Below are 26,614 nucleotides of genomic sequence, written 5' to 3'. Positions count from 1 at the left end.
TTTTGTTTTCTTTTTTCTTTCTGTAATTCATCTTTTCTGTTGCGTTTGACACGAACACTGAAGTTTGCCGGTGTACGGGCTGATTACCGGCACTTGGGGTTTGTAAGCCGGTGCAAACCCCGACTGCCAAAAGCGCGTTTGACACTTCAAGCGGTCCCCAACGCCGCCCCCGCCACCTTAAAAAGTCCAAGGCCCCCTCAATTTGATATTAGTATATCAGCGGGCTCGAAAGCCCAACTGGACCCCCGCTTTCTTTGGTACATTAGTCGAATATCAAGGCGCACAAAAATCCGAGGAGGATTTAATTACAGGGCGGCACGGTGGCGCAGTGGGTAGCGCTGCTGCCTCGCAGTTAGGACACCCGGGTTCGCTTCCTCCCTGCGTGGAGTCTGCACGTGTGTCTGTGTGGGTTTCCTCCGGGTGCTCCGGTTTCCTCCCACAGCCCAGAGACATGCAGGTTTCTAAATGGTCTCTACTCTATTCTGGGTGTGTGGGTGTGTGTGCCCTGCGGTGGGCTGGCACCCTGCCCGGGGTTTGTTTCCTGCCTTGCGCCCTGTGTTGGCTTTGACTGATTCCAGCAGATATAGCGGGTTGGATAATGGATGGATTTAATTACAATTTGCCAGGCATCGCGAGGAGGACCACAAAGCCGACAAAAACAACGAGTACGGGCAATTATTTACAATTATTATTATTTACAAATGACCGTGACTGCCAACGTGTTATCCGCGTATGATAATGACGAAACAATAACTTAAATGACCTGAACGTTAACAAAGATTTAAAATGTTAAATATTAAAATGAAAAGATTGAATTCCACGCCGTCAATCACACGCTGATACGCGCATGCGCGCGCACCCGCCACATGCAGTAAATAGCGGGGTCTCTGGAGCAGCACCAAGAAGGCGCAGAAACCGGGAAAGGTGACGCACTGGACAGGCAGGAGTGAAGGTGGCAGCGCCTGATTTAGGACGTCAACCTCGGACTGGAGATAACATCGGAGAAGTGAAATGGCAGGCTGGCTGCTCAAGAGAAAAGCCAGACGAGCAGCCGCAGCCTTTCTTCATGGACCGGAATTGACGACACGTCTGCCTCGTTTGTCACATAAAGATAACGACATCTGAGGACACTTCTGCAGACTTTTTCCTCTTTTGTCACACAGAGATACCAACACCTGCCATACTTGCTCTTTTATTTTATTTTTCTGTGTCACCCTGCCAGTAGCGTAGCGTGGGTGTCAGCCGCCCGGGGCGGAGGAAAATTCCGCCACTCCCTTATTTAGGTATGGTTCAAATTTTTACAAGATATTATTATTATTTATTGTGAAATTTTGCCGCCCCCTAAAAGTGCCGCCCGGGGCGGAGCGCCCCTGCCGGCACCACTACGCTACGCCACTGCACCCTGCACGCTGGCGGAATGTGGCATGGCAAGAGTTTTCACTCGAGCTGTCCGGCGGACCCCGCGGCTCTCATCTTCTCGCTGCTCAGCTCCACATTCTTGAGGAGCGGGCCCGCCGGTTTTTCAAGGTTTTATGAAGTTTCAACTCGCACTCACTGTGGTGGATTGGTTCCTGCCTTGTGCCCTGTGTTGGCTGGGATTGGCTCCAGCAGACCCCCGTGACCCTGTGTTCGGATTTAGCGGGTTGGAAAATAGATGGATGGATGGATTATTATCCTTCTGTTTTACACTATTATTATATAGTGCATTTCATTATCCATCCGTCTTAGACTGTTGCATTTTATCTTTCACTGTCCTTAAGTATTGACTATTTATATATATATATATATATATATACAGTAGAGTGATTTTCATTACATACCCCTCTTTGACTGTTACATAGAGACTTTCGCTATTCTTTTCTCTTAGATTATTATATAGCGCCTTTCATCATCATTACTCTTAGACTGTGTGTTTCTGTCCTTCTGTCTTTAGTGTCTCTCCATATCCTTTTGTTTTAGGCTGCAGTATTATATTGTGCCTTAAATTATCCATCCACCTTAGTCTATTATACAGTCATATGAAAAAGTTTGGGACCCCCTCTTAATTCTTTAGATTTTTGTTTCTCGTTGGCTGAACTTCCTTTTAATATCTGACATGCCTTATGGACACAGTAGGATTTCAGCAATGACATTAATTTTATTGGATTAACAGAAAACATGTAATATGCATCATAACAAAATTAGACAGGTGCATAAATGTGGGCCCCCCAACAGAGATATGACATCAATACTTAGTGGAGCCTCCTTTTGGCCTCTAGACGCTGTCCTCCTATAGCCTCTGATGAGTGTCTGATTCTGGATGGAGGTCTTGTTCACCATTCTTCATACCAAATCTCTCTAGTTCAGTTCAATTTGATGGACAGCCTGCTTCAAATCATCCCATAGATTTCGATGATATTCAAGTCAGGGGACTGTGACGGCCATTCCAGAACATTGTACTCCTCCCTCTGCATGAATGCCTTTGTAGATTTCCAACTGTGTTTTGGGTCATTGTCTTGTTGGAATATCCAACCCCTTCATAACTTCAACTTTGTGACTGATGCTTGAACATTATCCTGAAGAATTTGCTGATCTTGGGTTGAATTCATCTGACTCTCGACTTTAACAAGGGCCCCAGTCCCTGAACTAGCCACACAGCCCCACAGCATGATGGAACCTCCACCAAATGTGACAGTAGGTAGCAGGTGTTTTTCTTGGAATGTGGTGTTGTTCTTCAGCCATGACAAGCGCTTTTTGTTCTGACCAAATAACTCCATTTGTGTCTCATCAGTCCAAAGCACTTTGTTCCAAAATGAATCTGGCTTGTCTAAATGATCATTGGCATACAACAAGCGACTCTGTTTGTGGTGTGAGTGCACAAAGGGCTTCTTTCTCATCACCCTGCCATACAGATGTTTGAATTGTAGAACGATGTACAGATACACCATCTGCAGCCAGATGTTCTTGCAGGTCTTTGGAGGTGATCTGTGGGTTGTCTGTCACCATTCTCACAATCCTGCTCATATGCCGCTCCTGTATTTTTCTTGGCCTGCCAGACCTGCTGGGTTTAACAGCAACTGTGCCTGTGGCCTTCCATTTCCTGATTCTATTCCTCACAGTTACAGAAACTGACTGTTTAAACCTCTGAGATGGCTTTTTGTAGCCTTCCCCTAAACCAGGAGACTCAACAATCTTTGTTTTCTGATCTTTGGAGAGTTGCTTTGAGGATCCCATGCTGTCACTCTTCAGAGGAGAGTCAAAGAGAAGGAAGCACAACTTGTAATTGACCACCTTAAATATCTTTATATCTCATGATTGGACACACCGGTCTATGAAGGCGTAACGAGCTCATCAACCAATCAGCATTGAGCAGTGACAGGCATTCAAATCAGCACAATGACAAAGGGACCCACATTTGTGCACAGCCAGTTTGTCACATTTGATTTCATTTCATACAACTAAATACTGTGTCACTAAAAATCTTTGTTCGGAAAACACCGCAGTACTCAGATGTTCATGGAAATGAAAGACATACCACTGTTATCTTTATTGTTGAAAGGAGAGTCAATTATTATGCAAGCTGAGAGGGGGTCCCAAACTTTTTCATATGACTGTATATAGTGCCTTTCATTGTCCATTCCTCTTAGGACTGTCACATAGTGCCCTTCTCCATTCTTGCTTTTAGGTTATTATTTAGTGCCTTTCATTATCCATCCCTCTAGCCCAGCGGTTCTCAAACTGGGGTCCGCGGTCAAGCGGTTTCGGTGGGACTGTGAGAAATGATTGCACTTTTATACTATTTATATTTTTATAATTAATAACCTTTACCATCCAAGGGGAAGTAAGTGACTGAGCTCCGCCGTTACCTCCACCACTAATCCGCTGCCACCGCATTGTTTTCCCACCGTTATCACTCGGCACAAACCAGCCCTTATTATTTTTATCATAACCAAAAATGATCGATTCTTTTGTAGAATCAAAACACTCGCCAACGGTTTTCGTATATTTTAGAAGTAAATAAGAGCGCTAAAGGGGGATACAGATAATCAACAACTTACATAGAAGAACTGGTTAAGGCAAAGCAGATGCATCCATCCCATTAAAGTTTCAACTTAAATGTAATAACAAAGATGTACGTAATATTTTCTTAATACATAATTATTTGTCAAAAAATGTTTTATTCACAGCAGCCTGTACCTATGCAGTGCCGCGCAGTGGGTATGTGGCACCCTTGTGCAAAGTATATGGCGCCGCCAATTTTCTTGAAATAATATTGATTTTTTAGTTTTTAATAAAAGGGTCCGCAAGCCATCGAACAATTTTTAAAGGGACCGCCACGCAAGAAATTCTAAAGAAGTTTGAGAACCGCTGCTCTAGACTGTCACACAGTGCCCTTCACCATTCTTGGTTTTAGGTTATTGTATAGTGCCTTTCATTGTCCATTCCTCTTAGGACTGTCACATAGTGCCCTTCACTATTCTTTTCTCTTAGATTATTATATAGTGCCTTTCATCATCATTACTCTTAGACAATTATATAATATCTTTACATATCCTGAATTAGATTATCCTATAGAGGCCCTCATTTGCCTCCTGTCATATAGTGCCTTTCATTATCCATCCCTCTTAGACGGTTACATAGCATCTATCTTTTCTTATTATATTGCGATGTTTCCCCCCTGTGTCTCTGTGCCTGCCATATAGTGCCTTTCACACTAAATCTCAAGCTCCTATCAAACACAGACGTGCGCAGGCCAACTCAGGCCGCTAGACGTGTCACCAGCTACCCTGTACGTAAGCACAAGCAGTGCAGTTAATGCCACACACCTCCTTGCGGTCCCCAACCACAGCCACTCTCTCTCCTGCATGCGGCATCTCCTCAGACACTGCTGACGCTGCCACCAGTAGACCCTCCTTCACTCGCCGGACCACCTTCATTGTTTAAAGACTTTGTCCTACTGGGAGGTGAGTGTCCACTTTGAAGCAGCGGGGTCTCACAATATTGTAATGGCACTGTCAGCCGAGAATGGCGTCATCGGTGGTATGAGTGGGCATTCCGTGCTGAGCAGCTGCAGTGCCAAGCCTGCCACCGTGGCGCGGTCTCCATTCTAGTGTGGCTAAGTGAGCTGCTCTGGATAGCCATCGACCTCAAAGAGCAAAGCAATGGTGGCGCAATGGTAGTGCTGCTGCTTTGCAGTAAGGAGACTGTGGAGGATTGTGGGTTCGCTTCCCGGTTCCTCCCTGTGTGGATAGCACTTTGAGTACTGAGAAAAGCGCTATATAAATGTAATGAATTATTATTATTAACAGAATCAAGTGGCTCAATGCACAATGTCATATATAGCGCCTTCCATGCTAGGCCAGGCTTTAAATTACAGTGCAGCTGGAAAGTATTCCCAGCGCATCACTTTTTCCACATTTTGTTATGTCACAGCCTTATTCCAAAGTGGATTAAATTAATTTTTTCCTCAGAATTCTACACACAACACCCCATAATGACAACGTGAAAAAAGTTTACTTGAGATTTTTACAAATTTATTAAAAATAAAAAAATGGAGAAATCCCATGTCCATAAGTATTCACAGCCTTTGCCATGAAGCTCCAAATTGAGCTCAGGTGCCTCCTGTTTCCCCTGATCATCCTTGAGATGTTTCTGCAGCTTCATTGGAGTCCACCTGTAGTAAATTCAGTTGACTGGACCTGATTTGGAAAGGCACACACCTGTCTATAGAAGGTCCCACAGTTGACAGTTCATGTCAGAGCACAAACCAAGCATGAAGTCAAAGGAATTGTCTGTAGACCTAAGAGACAGGATTGTCTCAAGGCACAAACCTGGAGAAGGTTACAGAAAAATTTTACTGCTTTGAAGGTCCCAATGAGCACAGTGGCCTCCATCATCTGTAAGTGGAAGAAGTTCGAAACCACCAGGACTCTTCCTAGAGCTGGCCGGCCATCTAAACTGAGCGATTGGGGGAGAAGGGCCTTAGTCAGGGAGGTGACCAAGAACCCGATGGTCACTCTCTCAAAGCTCCAGAGGTCCTCTGTGGAGAGAGGAGAACCTTCCAGAAGGACAACCATCTCTGCAGCAATCCACCAATCAGGCCTGTATGGTAGAGTGGCCAGACGGAAGCCACTCCTTAGTAAAAGGCACATGGCAGCCCGCCTGGAGTTTGCCAAAAGGCACCTGAAGGACTCTCAGACCATGAGAAAGAAAATTCTCTGGTCTGATGAGACAAAGATTGAACTCTTTGGTGTGAATGCCAGGCGTCACGTTTGGAGGAAACCAGGCACCGCTCATCAGCAGGCCAATACCATCCCTACAGTGAAGCATGGTGGTGGCAGCATCATGCTGTGGGACTGGGAGACTAGTCAGGATAAAGGGAAAGATGACTGCAGCAATGTACAGAGACATCCTGGATGAAAACCTGCTCCAGAGCGCTCTTGACCTCAGACTGGGGCGACGGTTCATCTTTCAGCAGGACAACGACCCTAAGCACACAGCCAAGATATCAAAGGAGTGACTTCAGGACAACTCTGTGAATGTCCTTGAGTGGCCCAGCCAGAGCCCAGACTTGAATCTGATTGAACATCTCTGGAGAGATCTTAAAATGGCTGTGCACCGACGCTTCCCATCCAACCTGATGGAGCTTGAGAGGTGCTGCAAAGAGGAATGGGCCAAACTGGCAAACAAGGATAGGTGTGCCAAGCTTGTGGCATCATATTCAACAAGACTTGAGGCTGGAATTGCTGCCAAAGGGGCATCGACAAAGTATTGAGCAAAGGCTGGGAATACTTATGGACATGGGATTTCTCAGTTTTTTAATTTTTAATAAATTTGTAAATATCTCAAGTAAACTTTTTTCACGTTGTCATTATGGGGTGTTGTGTGTAGAATTCTGAGGAGAAAAATTAATTGAATCCATTATGGAATAAGGCTGTAACATAACAAAATGTGGAAAAAGTGATGTGCTGGGAATACTTTCTGGATGCACTGTAAGTGTAAATGAACCTCAGAGTGCTACAAGACTGAACCCCAGTTTCAGTTAATGCTAAGCATTTGGTCAGGATGGTCCTCTGATAAAACAAATAAGCTGTAGTGGGCAGTGAGTCCAGGGAAAGCAGCCCAGAGTACACTTGAGGAGTGTGGGGGGGTACCATCTGGGGGTCACCCCTTTTAATAAACAAAGCAAAACTGACAGGCACAGAAGCAGAAAATAAATGGGCTTCAGTCAGCCTTAAAAACGTCAAAGGAATATCGGAGCTCCGTCCTCCTCAATGCCGGGTCAAGATCTGACGCCACCTTCCGGACCGCTCCGGTTTTATGACGTCTCTACTAGAAGGGGTGGAGCATTCTCGGGCTTTGTGGGCGGAGCCAGGCTTTCTCTTTTGGTCGGCTTTTTGATGCTATGAGGAAATGAGAAGCTGCTGTCAGCACCAGCGCCCCGTCTCATCCTGGGGTGGCAGTGCTCACCTCCTCACAGCCTCACAGGTGGTCCCCAGGCGCACATACGAGACAAGGATTAGTTGGTCCATCTGTTCACATAGATATTTATCCGCCATTCTGTTTTAAAGATCATTCTGACAGTTTTAATATTGGGTCAGTGAAACGGCGAGGAGCTGATTAAAAGTGAAGTAATGTAATGTAAGTGAAGTTTATTAGAGCTTTTCACAGACACGCTCACAAGTTGCTTTGCAAGCGAGAAACCAATAAATATATAAAGTTAAAGGGATATAAAGTAACTAGAACTCATTAAAATGATACATGAGACAGAAGTATCCAAAGAAACAAACAATGTCAGCCAAAGGAGTTCTTAGCAGACATTTATAGTTGTAGGCACACTGCAGGGCCAATGGAAGAACATTCCAGAATTTTAGTGCACTAAGCCCCTAAAAGCTCGGTCAGCACAGAGCTTCGGTTTGATCAGGGACTTTTAACTGTCCCACGCACACTAAACTTAAGGGACTGGTTTGCAGAATATGGATGAGGTAGGTCCACAATCTGTTTGGGTTTCAAATGAAATCTCTAAAAGTAACGGGAAGCCAGTGAAGGGAGATTAAAATGGGGGTAAATATGGGACCCTCTGTTGGACCCTATCGAAAGCAATGCAGCAGCATTTTGGACTTTGCATTACAGCAGTCTAAATAAAAGCATGAAGCAGCATTTCCTTCCCAGATTTTGACGCAACCGTTTCTCTTGTGATATTTGAACGGCTGGTATTAAAGGGGGGCACGGGCTGGGCAAGGGGCATGAAGGACAGTGAGGACTCCACTGGTGCAACGAGGGTTTGCATTGATGCCAGGCTGAAGGCTCGCGAGAGAGTAAAGTCTAAGCAGTTGGTCTGCAGGACCACCTTACCGAGTGTCATTTATTAACTAACATGAACTACGGAATGAGGAATCCGTGGTGTCTGCAGCTGGACGGACATGCGCACTCCACAGTGCCGGGACCAGAGCGGCAGTGGCTGTGATCCACATTCACACGAATGGAAACACCGGGACAGATGGGCAGTTGGGGGGTTATAACATTAACTTTCAGTCCGCCAATGAACACCCAGGCATAATCTTTAACATGTGAATGTGAAAGTATTGGCTGCCGAGAAAATCTTTTATAAGGATCGCACGCACGGGTTCAGGGAGGGTCATTACGGCGTAGGTCCGATGTGGACGGGTATGGAGTTCTGAAGAACTAATTGATATGAAGTCGATCACTCGAGCAGCTCCACATAAAGCAAGACACTGGATTACGTCTGCATGGACGTGGATTGACAAATTGGAGATCAGTACTGGCGTGGCCGAGTTTCGGTGCGCGCACGCCGCAAGAATCCATCCGAGGTCCGAGTGCTCGTCTCGAGAGAGAGCGGGATACCCAGTCCTGAGGGGATCGCCATTCACCACCGCCTGGGATGAGTGAGTGAGTATGTAAGGGGCTTTACAAGTATGCAGACGCGGGAGCGACCAAGAGACGCTTGAAATCCAGCAAATTAGAAGACGCAAACGGCCGAACCTGATCAAACTAACCACCTGCACCGCCATTAGGAAGCGTGTTGAGTCGGCGGGTCGTTACAGGCGACAAGAATATAAATAAATAAGAAAAAGGCCATTTCCGCCGCCAAGACGTGCTTTAACTTGAGGCCGACAAGGTGACTGGGGGGTTGGGGGTCCATTAATGTCTAATGTCTCAGTTACTCGCGCAAAGCAAAAAAAATCGCGCTGGTTTAGTTTATTTATCAAATGTAATTAACGAATATCACTTGAAATAACTGTTTGCCGACCATTGCTTGTTGATTATTCGTTTGTTGCGATTACTTAGCTTTTTCTAGTTATCTTGGCATAATTCTCTATCGCTGTGACGTTAACAAAAATTACATGTTTTGGAATCAAAACAGTTACTTTGGAGCGCAAGCAGCCGTCCGGCCGGATTGTCGCGTGTCTTTACAGAGTTGACAAACGTTTAGCAATGAAGATGACGTCAATTGACGTGCCTGTGCACGTGACTATCGCATACCTGCATAAAGACTCGCCCCATGTGTTGCATTGTGGTTCAAGGGGCCTTTATAAATTTGGAAATAAAGTGCAAGAGTTTTTGTGAATTGATTTTTCTTCAGAATTCTGTAGGTTTTGTGTGGTTATAGAACATGATTTTATATAAAGCGCCTTTCCCATGCTCATAATATATTATACCAGTAGATAAAAAAAAAAAAAAATTTGTACTAACAACTTACTATTTTCTTCTAGGATGGTTTTGTGTACAACTTGGTCAGCGGTAACTTGTTTAATGACAGTAGATTTAATCCTAGCCTTAAAGACTGAAGAACAGTCGTAGATTACTAAGCACTGTTGTAAGTCGCTCTGGATAAGAGCGTCTGCTAAATGATGTAAATGTAAATGTAAATATTATACCAGTAACGGCGCACTTGAGCATTTCTAGTTTTCAGACTCTTTCTTTCTCAGTAGCATTCGTTTGCTCGGAGGTTGATGCGCTTCCTGCTTCCTGAGCAGCTTTTCTCCACCCTACACTGTAAAATATTTCACAATAATTTTACCAGCTGCCAGTCATTTAACCGTCAAAAAACGATCACAAACATAGACCACTTTACTGTTTGTTTCCGTAAAATTAATGTAGTCCAGAATTAAAATTGTATCATGGTTTGTACGTTAAATTGAACAGTACCACTTCATACATGAAATGTATTTTAACCATTATTTCTGAATATGAAACTTTAAAATAACTGCCCGTGTAATTTGCTTCTAAAGTTTTTAAACATTTTTCGAAGTGTTAACAGTTAAGCTATAGCAGACCGCTTCTTCTCTTCATTCGTCGGCATCTTTCCGCGTTCAGACTGATTAAGTCAGTGTTTGTGTTGCAATTATTTACTACTTGTTCCTTAATTTTTCACTTAAGCTGCCACTTAAGTCTTCAATCTGCCTTTAATTTACGATACAACTAAATGATTGATGATTTAAGATATGAAGAGGATAGGGAAAGTGACGGCGGTACGCATGCGCCGCAACGGCCGCCCTGCTGGCCGCTGCCAAGAGTTGATTCTACAATAAAATAAAATAAAAATAGAAAGAGGAATAACTTTGGAGGTAAGTCCTCACCCTGAAAGCAGATAGTAGACGTCACGTAGTATATGTGTACCAAATTTCAGGTCAACAGTTCTAACGGTTTGCGAGCGACCGGTGATTTAAAATCCAAACGGACAGCTACGGTATCTATCTATCTATCTATCTATCTATCTATCTATCTATCTATCTATCTATCTATCTATCTATCTATCTATCTATTATATAGTGCCTTACATCTATCTATCTATCTCTATCTAACTATCTATCTATCTATCTATTATATAGTGCCTTACATCTATCTATCTATCTATCTATCTATCTATTATATAGTGCCTTCTATCTATCTATCTATCTATCTATCTATCTATCTGTTATATAGTGCCTTACATCTATCTATCTATCTATTATATAGTGCCTTCTATCTATCTATCTATCTATCTATCTATCTATCTATCTATCTATTATATAGTGCCTTCTATCTATCTATCTATCTATCTATCTATCTATTATTTTTTTGTACAGTGCATACAGTTTAGGTAAACTGGAGATGCAAAACTGGCTGTAGTGTGTGTGTGTGTGTGTGTGTGTGTGTTTGCCCTGTGATGGACTGGCATCCCATCCAGGGTTTGTTCCTGCCTTGCGCCCTATGCTAGCTTGGACAGGCTCCAGCAGACCCCCGCGACCTTATTCAGGACTCACTGACGTATCTGCAGAGTTTCAATTGTGTTAATCAGAGAAATAAAGAAAAACGTGTTTTAAGATTATACATCTTGCCTGAAGAAGGGGCCTGAGTTGCCTCGAAAGCTTGCATATTGTAATCTTTCTAGTTAGCCAATAAAAGGTGTCATTTTGCTTGGCTTTTCTCTACATTCATAATGGCTAACACGGTACAACACCCTAGTACTAAAGATTATACACGAAGTTTTAAGTCCGCTTCAGTTGTCCCCCAGTTGCTGATAGCGCTTTGAGTACTGAGAAAAGCGCTATATAAATGTAATGAATTATTATTATTATATTATTATTACCGGCCGCTGTTATGTTTAAGAGACCCTCGAGCGCTGACACCCACCAGTCGACGGCCTGCCTGCCTGGGCTCCGTGTTTAACTCCATTGTCACGTCCTGTCGTCCATTAACACACGATCTCGCATTCTCTTATCTATTTGATGACATCGTCTCTTTGTTGTAAAAACATTTCAGTACAAACTTTCTTATCAGTTTGCTTGACCACTGAAGGCGCCTGCATGTTATACAATGTGGACATTTCCCAACGTGTTTTGAATCTGCTTCCTTCATGCCAGTAACAGGGACTCCGAATGAGGGTATCCTACACTCTAAAAACTACTGTTTTGGGCCAACAAAAAAAATTAACGCAACGCTCTGCATCAAGCTTTTTAAGTTACTATAACTTCTGGTTAAAATTACGTAGAACCAACCCATAACATTGAGTAACTGGAAAAGGTTTTCCCTTCAGATCTTAAATTGCTTTTAAGCACCATCAGCTTAAAAAATTATAGGATACACAGAACTTTTTAAATTCACTGCATAGAAAAATTAAGTTGTCCCAACTAATTTATGTTACATTTTTAAAGACTGTTTTAAGTTCTACGTACTTAATTATTAATATATTTTAAAGTTGTGATGGTGTAAAAAGTGAAGTTGGTGTAATTAGTGTTTTCAGCCTATAATTTTCAGCTTTATCAAGTTTAATTATTTATTAAATTATTAAAACTACAGCCACTTAAAGAATGAAAATGTTGCAAAATTTACTTTATTGGAAATATAATGTTGCATTTTTATATTTTTCAACAAACAGCCATACTACAGCAGCAAAAATATAGGCCTCAATGTAATATTCAACTGCCAAATTTGTCAAACCTGACTTCCATTGCAGGATGCAAAAACATTTTGAAAAATATAGCAACCTCACTATGAAAATACTAAGTGCTTACAAAGATCATGAGGTACGAACACACAACAGCACCGACCCTCATCTAAGAACATTCTTGGACAAAAGAGCAACATTCTTTGAACATAGTATTACAAAACCATAATGAACATGTTTTCAACAGCACATAATCAACAAAAATTTAAAACAAAACCTGAGAATGTTTACAATTGAAACAGCTGTTTATGGATTAAATAATAACATGGGTTTAAAAAAAAATGGCAGTGGTTTGAAAGAAAAGTGTTCTTAGAAAATGCTGTACTTGAGATTCATTACTTTCCCACTGGTTTTTAGTCCATCAAGTTCAAGGAACAGTTTCGAAATACTTCGTATGTACATTTTAGATCCTTGGGATAGCTCAGATTCACAGTATATATTAAACCCATGAGCAAAGCACAGCACCCTGGGACATCAATACCATCCAGGATTTTGGCTCCCTCGATCATGATGGTTCCAGTGTTTGGATTCTGGTCTTTGATGATGGCAATCTTCAATACTTGCCTGTCAAGGTTTGCTTCAAACTCTTCAATATTCTGGCAGAACAAATGTAAAAGTATATTAAGAGGTTTAGTAAAACAGAATTGTGTTATTACTGCTGACGTTATTTTAACCATTCCAACACACAACCATACACATCTACTTACATGAACTGGCTCAACATGAGCAGTGAGTAGCATTGCCATCACACAGTAGCTATGGAGACAAATTTAACTCACTTTCTTTGTTTGTTGGGGTCAAAAGTGCCAATATGAAGTATTACAAGAGCATGAAAGCTTACTAGAATCTTCATAGTGGCAAAGTTTGTCAGGTATTAATCCACCAAAAAGAAAAGATGGTGTTTGGCAGCCTAATCAGAAACCTGAATATGTTTGGACTAAGCATTAAGTCAATACACTCATAATTTTTTTTCTCATTTACAAATGGGACAATGGTCAAATCCATTGCCAGGATTTAGCAAAATGCTGTTGTGGTTATTTCTATTATTTAAAGAAGCCTTCTTGCATATATTGTGTTATCCTCTAGCATTATAATGTGTCATTCTTTAGGAAAGTGAGAATGTTTCAACTATTTGTGATGTCAAATTGTGCCACAGTAGAACTTACTTTCAACTTTCAATTCTTTGGTTGAGGTCTACAGAGAAAAATTTCCTTTTTTAAAATGTCATGATTTGCTTTAGGCATATCACAGTGAAAGGTATCAAAACAACAAAAATTTTAAAAATAAGTGAAACAGGTTTTCAGTAACAATTACAGCCATCTATAGCAGGTTTTTGTCTGGAATATTAAAGTGTAGATTCCACGGTGATAAATTACTTACATTAAACTCCTTGAAGAGGTCCTGTTCCTTTTCTCCAAGGTAGACAACCAGGCAACGAATGGCCACCTCTCTCCGTACTTCAATTGCATTGTTCTAATTGCGTAAAAAGAGAAAAAAGAATAAAATTAAATTCCAATATGACTAATCCAAAAGGGTGACAAGTCAGCAAGCTTAATTTCAAAGACGAGTCTGATTAGTTCTCATACCTCTAGAAGCTGATTCTTAATGTGCCTTATCCTCAATCCTGAAGTTCCTCCTCTCGATGAGACTACATCCATTAATTTGGTCAAAACAGTCAATGGTCAAACAGAAAGAGCTCTATGCAATTCAACCTTTAAGACCAAGACAAACTTGGACAAAATTTATAATATTGCACTGATTCCATCCCCCCTGCAGATTTTATAAGCAAAGGAACACTTTACAATCCAGTTGAGGCAAAGCACACACATATGATGATGGTGGTGAGTTTAACATACATACATTTTCCAACCCGCTGAATCCGAACACAGGGGTCTGCTGGAGCCAATCCCAGCCAACACAGGCAGGGTGCCAACCCACCGCAGGACACACACAAACACACACCAAGCACACACTAGGGCCAATTTAGAATCGCCAATCCATCTAACCTGCATGTCTTTGGACTGTGGGAGGAAACCGGAGCGCCCGGAGGAAACCACGCAGACACGGGGAGAACATGCAAACTCCACAAAGAGAGGACCCGGGAATCGAACCCAGGTACCCAGGTCACCCAACTGCGAGGCAGCAGCACTACCCACTGCGCCACCGTGCCGCCAGTTTAGCATACATCCTGATTAAAATGGCTACTTTGAATAATTGCAAAAAAGGCACAAAAATGAAAATAACAAACAGCAATTTTAAGAAAAATGTCTGTACAGCTTCGGAGTATACTCTAAACTTAACAACTGGAAAATAAGTAAAGTCAAAGAAAGATTATTACAATTAATGAAGTATCTTCTCAAAATGGCATCAGGCTTACATGCAGTAAGGCAGCATTGCATCTAAAATCCTTAACCAACATTGAAACGCACGTGAGAAATCATTAGCGGCTCGAACAAAAAAAAAGTAATGTTGAGAAAATATGGTAAGATGGACGGCACTAAATTTCACTAGAGCTGTTCAACCGGTTATGCAAAATAAGTAAATTACATGTTAGAGCAATGTAAATAATTATTATCTTGAAATTGCTCCTCTATCACTTAGCTTTTACCTGTTCATCTGCCTAATGTTAGACAGCCATCACGTTAGCCTGCCTGAATCCGTAGCTTAACCTCTACAGACGTAAAGTAACTTTACTAGTCCTATCAGCATTGCGCAAATAAAAATGCAGGATTATTGAAGGAGAAATTAAGTTCTATTCACCTTTGACAGCAATTAAAATAGCTGCTCTATCACTCACCGTAGCTGTTTGTTTCACTTGCAATATGGCGTTACGATCTTCTCACAGCATGTTAAGTGGGAGGAGTTTCATGCCCACTCATGAAACAGAGAAATTAAGTAGCAATAACGTTAGATTAGGTTAGAGGAACTTGAATTTTGTTTTTCAATAAATGAAAAAAGGAATTTGAGTTCAGATTACTTACAAGTCTAAGCTAAAATATGTACTAATATAATTCTTTCACGTCAACGCATTAAATAATGTTTTCAAATTAAAATGTTTAATAAAATCATTGAAGTTGAATTTTTAACCTAATAGAATGCACTTGATTAAGTGGTGGTTAGAGGTCCCTTGAATTGCTTTTTACAGTGTAGCATTTAACTTTATTGGATTTATGTCCCATATGTGACAAACACAAAAGGTTACAAGTTCAGGTGCAGGTACACACTGGCGACTGTAAACCCAATTCAAGAAAACGCTTTTCAAAGAGAGAAGGGCATCCTGGGTGGCTGCTGTGGGTGGGCGCGATCACAGCCGGTGTATTGGGGGTCTCTTTTACGAGACTGTTCATTTGATGCGTTGAGGTGCAGAAAAGGGTAAAATGGCCGGTCATTCAAAACGAGAGCGGAGTGGTGCAGCAAAAGATGGAATGAATTAAAGAGAGAGAAGCAAGCGACGGCGTCCTGATGACTAACACTCGACACTAAAACACCAAAAACAAAACAACAACGATGACTTGAACCATCCAGCGGACTCATTCAGACTTCAGTCCCCTTCACCTTCTGCACACTTTACTGTGTTGTTCATTTGATTCTAAAAGGATAACGTTGCCCCTTCTGCCCATCAATCAATCTCCACTCAATATCCCATAATGACAAAGTGACAACGTGAAAGGTTTGCACATTTATTACAAATCAAAAACGGAAAGCCCACCTTCACAGAAGTACGCTGATCTTTCATTCAGAACTTAGCAGAAGCCCCTTTAGCAGCAGTTCCATGTTTAAGTGTTCTTGGTGACTCTCTACAAGCTTGGCACACCTGGACTTGGGCAGTTGATCCCATTCCTCCTGGCAGACCCTCTTAACCTCTCTGTTAGATTGGTTGGAAATCATCTGTGAAGTGCCATCTTCAGGACTCTCCACACATGTTCCGTGGGCCACTCAAGGTCACTCAGGGACTTGTCCGGTGTTGTCTTGACTGTATATGCTTCAGGTCATTGAACTGTCACCCCAGTCTCAGGTGGTCTTCTTCAAGGACCTCTCTGGATTTGACCTCCTGTCTCCATAGTATGATGCTGCCACCACCACGCTTCACCATAGGCAGGGCATTGGACAGGTGATGAGCGGCATCTGATGGTCTTCATCAGTTCTGCCCAAAGAGTTCAATTTTTGTCCCATCTGACCATCTATGACACAGCATCTTGAAGAGTATGCAGCACAGCTTCTGGTCCAGGCTTTGGTCTTGTCACATCTGGAGGACCAACATGTGTCACCAAGTCACCACATATGATTCAAAATGCAGCAGCATCAAGGTGGGCACGTGTCACCCATCTCTTCAGATCAGTACATTGGCTTCCTGTATCAGAACATAATTAAGTTCAAATCCTTCGTGTTGGGTCAGCACCTATGGTTATATATGTAGACATATATGTGAGGTCCTCTGCTCCTTTTTGACCACTCAGGTCTGCCATCGAATGTGCCCTGCGATGGGCTGGCGCCCTGCCCGGGATTTGTTTTCTGCCTTGTGCCCTGTGTTGGCTGGGATCGGCTCCAGCAGACCCCCATGACCCTGTGTTAGGGTATAGTGGGTTGGAAAATGGATGGATGTATAAGAGACTTATTTTTTACTTTTTAGTACACCTTTTAACTTAATATAAGCTTGGTTTTGAAAAAAGTATTTATATATATATATATATATATATATATATATATATATATATATATATATATATATATATATATATATATATATATATATATATATTGTTCCAACTGACTGCCAGAATGGAAGATTTTTAAAACTAAAGGAAAATAAGGAGGACTTTTATAAAAAAAACTGATGGAGATTGTCATTGAGAAGGATAGGCGCATGGACTTCATTTACAAATAAAGGGAAGACCATAAACGGTTTTCAATTTTATAAAAAAAATGGGATCAGACTAAGAAAAAAAAAATTCAATATTTAAAAATTAAATTTTGACCTTAAATACAATATTCCTTTGTTTTTCTTGTTATCCTTTTGCTGAACAGTCTGTGTTCAAATTGATTAAAGTGTCAGAATTATAAGCTTTTCAAAACAACTAAATATTTCAATTGAAGTCCAAATTGAAATCCGTTTCTATTTTTACACCACTTTATACTTTCATTTGCATTGAATGAGTTTGAATTGCGGAATTGCGACGGCAAATTTAGAACACATGGAGGGTGAGGATCAATGTGCTCTCTCTCTCTTTCTCTCTGTCTCTCGCTCGCTCTCTCTTTCACTCTCGCTCTCTCTCTCTTTCACTCTCTCTCTTTCTCTCTGTCTCTCTCTCTCTCTTTCACTCTCTCTCTCTCTTTCTCTGTCTCTCGCTCGCTCTCTCTTTCACTCTCGCTCTCTCTCTCTTTCACTCTCTCTCTCTCTTTCTCTGTCTCTCGCTCTCTCTCTCTTTCACTCTCTCTCTCTCTTTCTCTGTCTCTCGCTCGCTCTCTCTTTCTCTCTCGCTCTCTCTCTCTTTCACTCTCTCTCTTTCTCTCTGTCTCTCTCTCTCTCTTTCTCTCGCTCTCTCTTTCTCTCTCTCTCTCTCGCCGCTATAAACGTAACGTTCTTTCTTAGCCAAATATGCGCCACACCTGTGTGTGTGTAAAGAATGAGATGAGATATATGAAACATAACCAGTAGGCAATGTGCCAGCTGAAAAGTGAATAAGCGACTCTTTGGAGTTCATAGGTTTGTAAATTGGACTCTGAAGGAGTCACCAGCCATGAACCTCACCGCACGTCACTGATCATTCCACGTGTCTGAGACGCTCTCTGTGGAGAAAAGCTTCCCAATGTTTGTGTGAAATTTACTGTTAAGTGTCCAGCTGTGTCCCTGTGTTCTTGATGACCTCATTTTAAAGTCACTGTCTGATCCACTGCACTGATTCCCTTCCTCATTTTAAACCCGTCAGTCAGGTCTCCTCTTCATCACCGTAAAGGCTCGGCTCTTTTAATCTTCATAACTCGCCCCCTGCAGCCCCTCAATCAGCCTCATCATTCCTCTCTGGACCTTTTCTAGTGCTGCTATGTCTATTTTGTAATTTGGAGACCAAAACTGCACTCAGGACTCCAGATGAGGCCTCACCAGTGTGTTATAAAGCTTGAGCAGATCCTCCTGGGACTTGTACTCCACACATCAAGGCGCTATATAACCTAACACTCTGAATGGCTTCTGAACACTTTCTGGAAGTTAACAGTGACCACTCCACTGTGACCTTCTCATAAGGTGGGCTCTCGATTTTTCAGACCTCCCATTGTGTACTCGAACCTCACATGTTTGCTTCTCTCATGTAATTCTTTACATTGACAGACATTCAACTTCATGTTCTGTAACGCTGTTTCCTGCCTGAGACCCTCTGTGCCCTTTCAGCTGAGTCTCCTTATCTGCACTTTGCCCTTGTTTGTTATCGTCTGCCAAATTAACCAGCCTGGCATTTTTTTTTTCTCTTTATCAGATCGTTTATTTATGCAGCTGTGTGCCACCCGACATCAGGCCATGTACGTCTGTGCTCTCATAAAGTAATAAAAGAGTTCAGAAATCACATTTATGTGATCATCCATCCATTTTCCAACCCGCTATATCCTAACACAGGGTCACGGGGGTGTGTTGGAGCCAATCCCAGCCAGCACAGGGCACAAGGCAGGAAACAAACCTGGGCAGAGCGCCAACCCACCGCAGTTATGTGAGGACATAATCACATTTATTATATGGAGGCAAAGGTCTGTGATAAGGTGTGCAGGTTTGTAGCTGGAAATCCACAGCAGTAGAGAATGAATCACGAATGTTAAAAGAGTTCTTTATTCCTAAGCTTCCTAAGAGTCCTATCGCGAATCATTGTCAAAAGGACATGATTAGACTTACAGGAACACAAAGTCGATACAGCAAATAAGGAAGGGAAGGGAGCGATGGAAAAATAAGGTGGGGTTCAGAGGACGTTGGTCATAAAGTCTTATTTATGCCTTGTGCCCTGTGTTGGCTGGGATTGGCTCCAGCAGACCCCCGTGACCCTGTGTTCGGATTCAGCGGGTTGGAAAATGGATGGACGGATGGATGTACTTCTTTTCAATCCTGCACTATGCTGGGTTCACGCCCACGAGTCCGTTAATGACGTTTTCATTGGACAGCCATCACGTTTCCGACACTTGAATTTGACTCGCACCGAGTCCCATTTGAATGTGTGTGTGTGTCCGGTCGAACGTGCACGTGTGTAAATCAGAGACCGTGGGTCCATATCTTCTGACCTCACTTCCATGTGTGGCGAGTGTTTTTGATGTTCGCCCCACGTGGACCGCCGGACATGAATCACGTGGTGTCTCCGCAGCTGATTTCCTGCTTTTGGAGTTAAAAAGGGCTGCGCGCCGCGTGTTTGTGGGCTTGTGCGCTACTCTGATACCCCGTGAAGGACGAGGAAGCACAACGTCACCTGCTTTGGTGCAAATGAAAAGTGACAACCTCTGACCAGGAGAGGCGACACCCCCCTCCCCCCCGCACCCCAAAAAAAGGGAATGGTGGCCACAGACAATTGAAGAGCTCAGTTCCAAAATAAGCGAAGTACAAAAGATACATTTTGGAGAGAAATAAGAAAATCTGGGTCCGTAAGCAGATTTTGAAACTAAATCCCTAAAACTATAGCGCTACACTGGTGCAATTAGCAGGTTTTGAAGTACAAACATATTTTCGGCGCGTGACCAACTGCATGAAAAGTCACAATCACGTGTTCACTAAATTTTACCAAAAGGTGTAATTAGCAGATTTTGGAACTCACATCTTCAATTGCTCTCTCCGTATCCTTTCTGGCTGATTCTATTCTAGTTTGGCGTTTTGCTATTGTCCTTGTCATTCAGGTGGCACAGGTCGCCCAGTTCCTCCACGATGCTGGCACATGCTGAACGTATAGTCGCGAGAAGGTCTCAACAGCACGGAGGAGAAACCAGGAGCGTTCTGCGCATGTTCGGATACCGCAGGGCACTTAAACAGATTTAGCAAACCTGAACGTAGCCCGTGTCGTTGTGTACAGCGGAGGGGTTCCTTTGAAAAGCGGGACCCATTGGTGTGTTCACGGTTCTGTTACCATCTACTCAGTGTTACTCAATGTATGATGCCTGTTCATGGACCCCCTACTGCCATTTCCATTTGTCAAGCAATGTGGGACCACACAACCCAGTAAATATTATGGAAAATCCACTGCATCCACTAAACGGGATCATCTCCAGACAGAGGAGCAGCTTCAGCGACAGACTGCTGTCACCGTCCTGCTCCACTGACAGACTGAGGAGATCGTTCCTCCCACACACTATGCGACTCTTCAATTCCACCCAGGCAGGTAAACGTTAACATTATACAAAGTTATTGTCGGTTTTTACCTCCATTATTATCAATCTTTAATATTATATTGTTTTTTGTATCAGTAAGGTGCTGAATGGAGTATGTGCATTTCCCCTTGGGATTAATAAAGTATCTATCTATCTATCTATCTATCTATCTATCTATCTATCTATCTATCTATCTATCTATCTATCTATCTATAATATAGTGCCTTTCATATCTATCTATCTATCTATCTATCTATCTATCTATCTATCTATCTATCTATCTATCTATAATATAGTGCCTTTCATATCTATCTATCTATCTATCTATCTATCTATCTATCTATCTATCTATCTATCTATCTATCTATCTATCTATAATATAGTGCCTTTCATATCTATCTATCTATCTATCTATCTATCTATCTATCTATCTATCTATCTATCTATCTATCTATCTATAATATAGTGCCTTTCATATCTATCTATCTATCTATCTATCTATCTATCTATCTATCTATAATATAGTGCCTTTCATATCTATCTATCTATCTATCTATCTATCTATCTATCTATCTATCTATCTATAATATAGTGCCTTTCATATCTATCTATCTATCTATCTATCTATCTATCTATCTATCTATCTATCTATCTATCTATCTATAATATAGTGCCTTTCACATCTATCTATCTATCCATCCATCCATTGCCCAACCCGCTGAACCCAAACACAGGGTCACGGGGGTCTGCTGGAGCCAATCCCAGCCAACACAGGGCACAAGGCAGGAACCAATCCCGGGCAGGGTGCCAACCCACCGCAGGACACACACACAAACACACCCACACACCAAGCACACACTACGGCCAATTTAGAATCGCCAGTCCACCTAACCGGCATGTCTTTGGACTGTGGGAGGAAACCGGAGTGCCCGGAGGAAACCCACGCAGACACGGGGAGAACATGCAAACTCCACGCAGGGAGGACCAGGGAAGTGAACCCAGGTCCCCAGATCTCCCAACTGCAAGGCAGCAGCGCTACCCACTGAGCCACCGTGCCTCTCCTATCTATCTATCTATCTATCTATCTATCTATCTATCTATCTATCTATCTATCTATAATATAGTGCCTTTCACATCTATCTATCTATCTATCTATCTATCTATCTATCTATCTATCTATCTATCTATCTATAATATAGTGCCTTTCACATCTATCTATCTATCTATCTATCTATCTATCTATCTATCTATCTATCTATCTATCTATCTATATAATATAGTGCCTTTCACATCTATCTATCTATCTATCTATCTATCTATCTATCTATCTATCTATCTATCTATCTATCTATAATATAGTGCCTTTCACATCTATCTATCTATCTATCTATCTATCTATCTATCTATCTATCTATCTATCTATCTATCTATCTATCTATAATATAGTGCCTTTCACATCTATCTATCTATCTATCTATCTATCTATCTATCTATCTATCTATCTATAATATAGTGCCTTTCACATCTATCTATCTATCTATAATATAGTGCCTTTCACATCTATCTATCTATCTATCTATCTATCTATCTATCTATCTATCTATCTATCTATCTATCTATAATATAGTGCCTTTCACATCTATCTATCTATCTATCTATCTATCTATCTATCTATCTATCTATCTATCTATCTATCTATCTATCTATCTATCTATCTATCTATCTATCTATCTATCTATCTAAAGAACCATAAAGTGCCACTGAAGAACCAGCGATAGACCAGCGTCCGTCTGCCAAGTAAATAAATGTAAATGTAGTAGTCGCTCCCCAAATTCTAAGACTGGTGGAAAGATACACTGAAAAAAAAAGGTGGTGATTTACACTTAATATTTTCAATCTGAACCAAAATAATTCTTTTTAGCTTATTGATCCCACAATTTTTAAGTTGAGGCAAATCATTTAGAGTGATTGGATGCAATTCACTTGTTTTATACAAAATCTATTTTTTAAGTTGTTCTTCTTTTTTGGCAGTTGGAAAGCCAGCACGCTGGAAAGTTCGACCGGAAGAAAATACAAACGGCCCCTCAAACACAACACACAAACAAACTAAAATATTAAGTTAACTGAAATAGGATTTCTATGTTTATTCCCTCCAGCATAACTTACTTTGGTAGAAACAATTTTTTTTACTTTGATTGAGATGTGAAACCAAATATTTCAAGCTACAACAGTAAATTACTAATCTTAAGTTGTTTGAAAGAGAAAATTTACGTTGAATGAACAACATCAATGTTATACTTTTTTCAGTGTATGACCAGAAAAGCGATTTCGATTTTTAGGGGGCCCGCGCTTTACACAGCAGGAAATCCGGTCGTAAATGGAGGGTGGGTGGGCTTGTGCTGTGACAGCACCTCTGCAAAACCTAAACACTTCCAATCGATAAATGCTCACAGAACGAGAGTAAACTTCGGTGTGTTAGTGTGTTAGTTCCAGCGCCGCCGAGAGTGGCAGCCTTTTCAGCAGATCTATCTATCTATCTATCTATCTATCTATCTATCTATCTATCTATCTATCTATCTATCTATCTATCTATCTATCTATCTATCTATCTATCTATCTATTCCAGATATGAATGAATGAATGAATGAATAGATAAATAAATAAATCAATCAAACAGGATGCTCGGTAGATTGCAGACGTCCCAGCAGCCAGGCCCGTTCGGTGCATTTGTGGCTTCCGATTTCCTGCTCCAATCGGAACGATTCGACCTACCGATGGTTTATGTTAACCCGATAGTACTGAAGTCCAGAGATCCAGAGGTCTACAGAAAGTCGCTATTGTACACGGGAACGTCTGAAAGAACTCCACGAAAAAAAAAATAAAAAGCAAAGTGCTGAGCTGAGTTGGCGGTGATCGCATGTGCACGCGCAGGTCGTGCTTTTTCATCACTGGACGGAGGCGCGCTTAAGGGATTATACGGCTGCGGATCATCTGCCCGTTTTGTCGCGATGAGTCACTGGGAAGGCGTTGCGAGTCTCGTGAGTGTCGGCCCAGCAACTTTTCTGAGCAAGTCGGCTGTCGGCCAGCTCCCGCGAGGAACACAGCCGAGCAGATCTTCTACACGCCCGTCGGGACTTCGCAGGGCAGCTGCTCGCTGAGAGGCGCGCGGGTTCATTGAAGCGAGTAAGTCGATCCGTTTATTAACTCCGCGTTCCGTCCACTTTGTGACCTCTGGTGCGCCAAGGGCGTATAAAGGAGATTGTTGCATTTTCTTAAATATTTGTGGTAAATGGCGAGTGGAGTTTTTAAGATAAAGAGGCAGATTTGAAGGATTCAGCCAGTCGGCATTGCGCGTAAGGCTTGGGAGACGCCATCCACCGCGAGGTATCTTCACCAACACCGTCGTGTCGCACGCGGGCAGCCTGGGGTCGCCGATACTCGTCGAGAACTGTGACAAATTAGAGGTTGGGGGAGAGAGAGATTACCCGAATCCAGATCCATTATGACCGGTGAATCGGGGGTGTTCAAGCCGGAGGCTCCGGGATCGGAGTGTTTTGTTTACAATAATAATAATAGTAATAATAATACTAAGTCAGAATGAGCGTATTCCTCCCTAATTCGTGGTGTTCATATAAGAAATGTAATGACTTACCTCATGAGGTACACAATTAAAAATCCTTTTTCTTTAATGTCACTCTTCTGGGCTGTGTGATCCAATTACTTGATGAAGAATCGTTTCATTCTGGGAAGACTTCTCTACATAAAGCTGGTTGGGCTTTGAAAAAGTTTTCAACACAGAAATCTTTAATATCCAGATGGCTGCCAAGACTGCGGTGGGTTGGCACCTTGCCCAGGATTGTTTCCTGCCTTGTGCCCTGTGTTGGCTGGGATTGGCTCCAGCAGACCCCCGTGACCCTGTGTTTGGATTCAGCGGGTTAGAAAAATGGATGGATGGATGGATGGCTGGCTGCCAAGATAGGCTACTAAGAGATCAAGAAAACCTGAACTGAGCCTGCGCGATTGTAGTCCCTGTGAGTCCTTATATACCGGGCACAGTTTCACAAATCTGTTATCATCTGCTCATGGCTGTTTGACGTTATTTCTGGAACCTTCATGTGGATGGTTCTTATTTTGAAACCGAATCGGTGCCTCTTATGACGTAGAAGTGTAAAAGTACATAAAAAAGAATAGTTCTGGCAAATAATTGAAATGTTCAAATGCGTGCTTGAATTTAAATGTCTGAAGCCTGAAATATTGTCGGTTGTATTGTAAAACTCATCATCTTCACCCTCGGTTAGAGGACTAGTAAAGGGTCAAACATGAAAGACGACCTCATATTCGTAATCCGCAACCTTCAAATAGTCGAAAACGATATGTCACACGCCTTGGTTTCAAATTTGTCATTTTTCACCCCTATAAGGGGTCCATAGAGGGCTTGTAGATGATCGCAAATCAAACTTCATATTCATACAAATGGCATTGGAAAAAGTCTAAAACGGTACTCCACATGTTTATGTTTGATTTTTTTATTTTTTTTTTATTCTTAAGTGGCTCTTAGAGGACGAGGACCACCGATAATGAATCAAATATCAAAAAAGTTATCATATTCAGGACACTCAGTCGCATAAAACGACACACAGCACGCCCGTATTACCGATTCTGTTTCCCCAAAGGGGCGGGTGATGTGGGCAGCACAACTTCAGGTGCTTCTGATCATTTTGTTTATGCTGTTTATCATAAGGGCGGCACGGTGGCGCAGTGGGTAGCGCTGCTGCCTCGCAGTTGGGAGACCTGGGGACCCGAGTTCGCTTCCCAGGTCCTCCCTGCGTGGAGTTTGCATGTTCTCCCCGTGTCTGTGTGGGTTTCCTCCTACAGTCCAAAGACATGCAGGTTAGGTGGATTGGCGATTCTAAATTGTCCCTAGTGTGTGCTTGGTGTGTGGGTGTGTTTGTGTGTGTCCTGCGGTGGTTTGGCACCCTGCCCGGGATTGGTTCCCTGCCTTGTGCCCTGTGTTGGCTGGGATTGGCTCCAGCAGACCCCCGTGACCCTGTGTTCAGATTCAGCGGGTTGGAAAATGGATGGATGTTTGTGAATTTCCCATTGGGATTAATAAAGTATCTATCTATCTATCTATCTATCATAATGTCCTCCAGCACAACATACATTCCACTTATTACCTCTGCTCCAAAAACGGGATTAATCATTAAGCAAAATAAACAGGTTCTTATGGGACATCAAGGGAAGGGGGGAGCACCAAAAACAGCGGGCAGCCTAGGGTTGGATTAATCATTAAGCAAAATAAGCAGGTGCTCATATGACATCGGGGGGGGGTGGGGGGTCACCAATGAAATGTTCTATTTCCAGATTTGTCGGACCATATGGCGCAAAACTGAAAATGCATGCTAATGAACCAGGGTCCACAAAAAATGGCCTCCCACGTTAAATACACACACACACACACACACACACGTGTGTATATACAATAATAATAATAATAATAATAATAATAAGAGGTTAATGATATATATTCATCTTGGGAATACAATAAAAGAATGTGGTCATTGTCACACGGTCCGAGGCTCACATGATCGACTTGGTCACTGACAGTGAATGCAGTCTGGGGGGGCGCAAATTTTTTAAAGTAAAAAGGCAAAGGCTCGACGTCCCACATTGCCATGCAGGTATCAAGACGAGTCCAACGGCATATCAAATGCGTCCATAACATTCCGAATTCTTATGAACAAGACATGCAGGTTAGGCGAGTTAGCAACTCCAAAACTGGCTGCAGCGTGTTTGTGTTTGTGTGTGTTCACCCTGTGATGGATTGGCACCTGTCCGGGGTTTGTTCTTGCCTTG

General features: G+C 42.2%; 1 protein-coding gene across 6 annotated transcripts in view; it reads left to right on the top strand.

Moving 5' to 3' along the window:
• b4galnt1b (beta-1,4-N-acetyl-galactosaminyl transferase 1b) overlaps positions 1-26,614 on the top strand; it is a 155,547-nt gene that overhangs the window by 62,470 nt on the left and 66,463 nt on the right. For 5 of the 6 annotated variants that reach the window (XM_051925379.1, XM_051925382.1, XM_051925381.1 and 2 more), the window contains exon 1: positions 8,867-8,889. The exons of the other annotated variant lie outside the window; for it this stretch is intronic. In XM_051925379.1, coding sequence (XP_051781339.1) covers positions 8,882-8,889 — 8 coding nt within the window. In that variant the 5' untranslated portion in view covers positions 8,867-8,881. Of the gene's footprint in view, positions 1-8,866; positions 8,890-26,614 lie in introns of those variants that run through there. 6 annotated transcript variants of the gene reach the window in all.

This window comes from Erpetoichthys calabaricus, chromosome 3, assembly GCF_900747795.2.
Source record: "Erpetoichthys calabaricus chromosome 3, fErpCal1.3, whole genome shotgun sequence".
In the NCBI taxonomy this organism is placed as follows: domain Eukaryota; kingdom Metazoa; phylum Chordata; class Cladistia; order Polypteriformes; family Polypteridae; genus Erpetoichthys; species Erpetoichthys calabaricus.
Note: the sequence above shows the minus strand (reverse complement) of the source record. Positions and strands in the feature narration are given on the sequence as shown.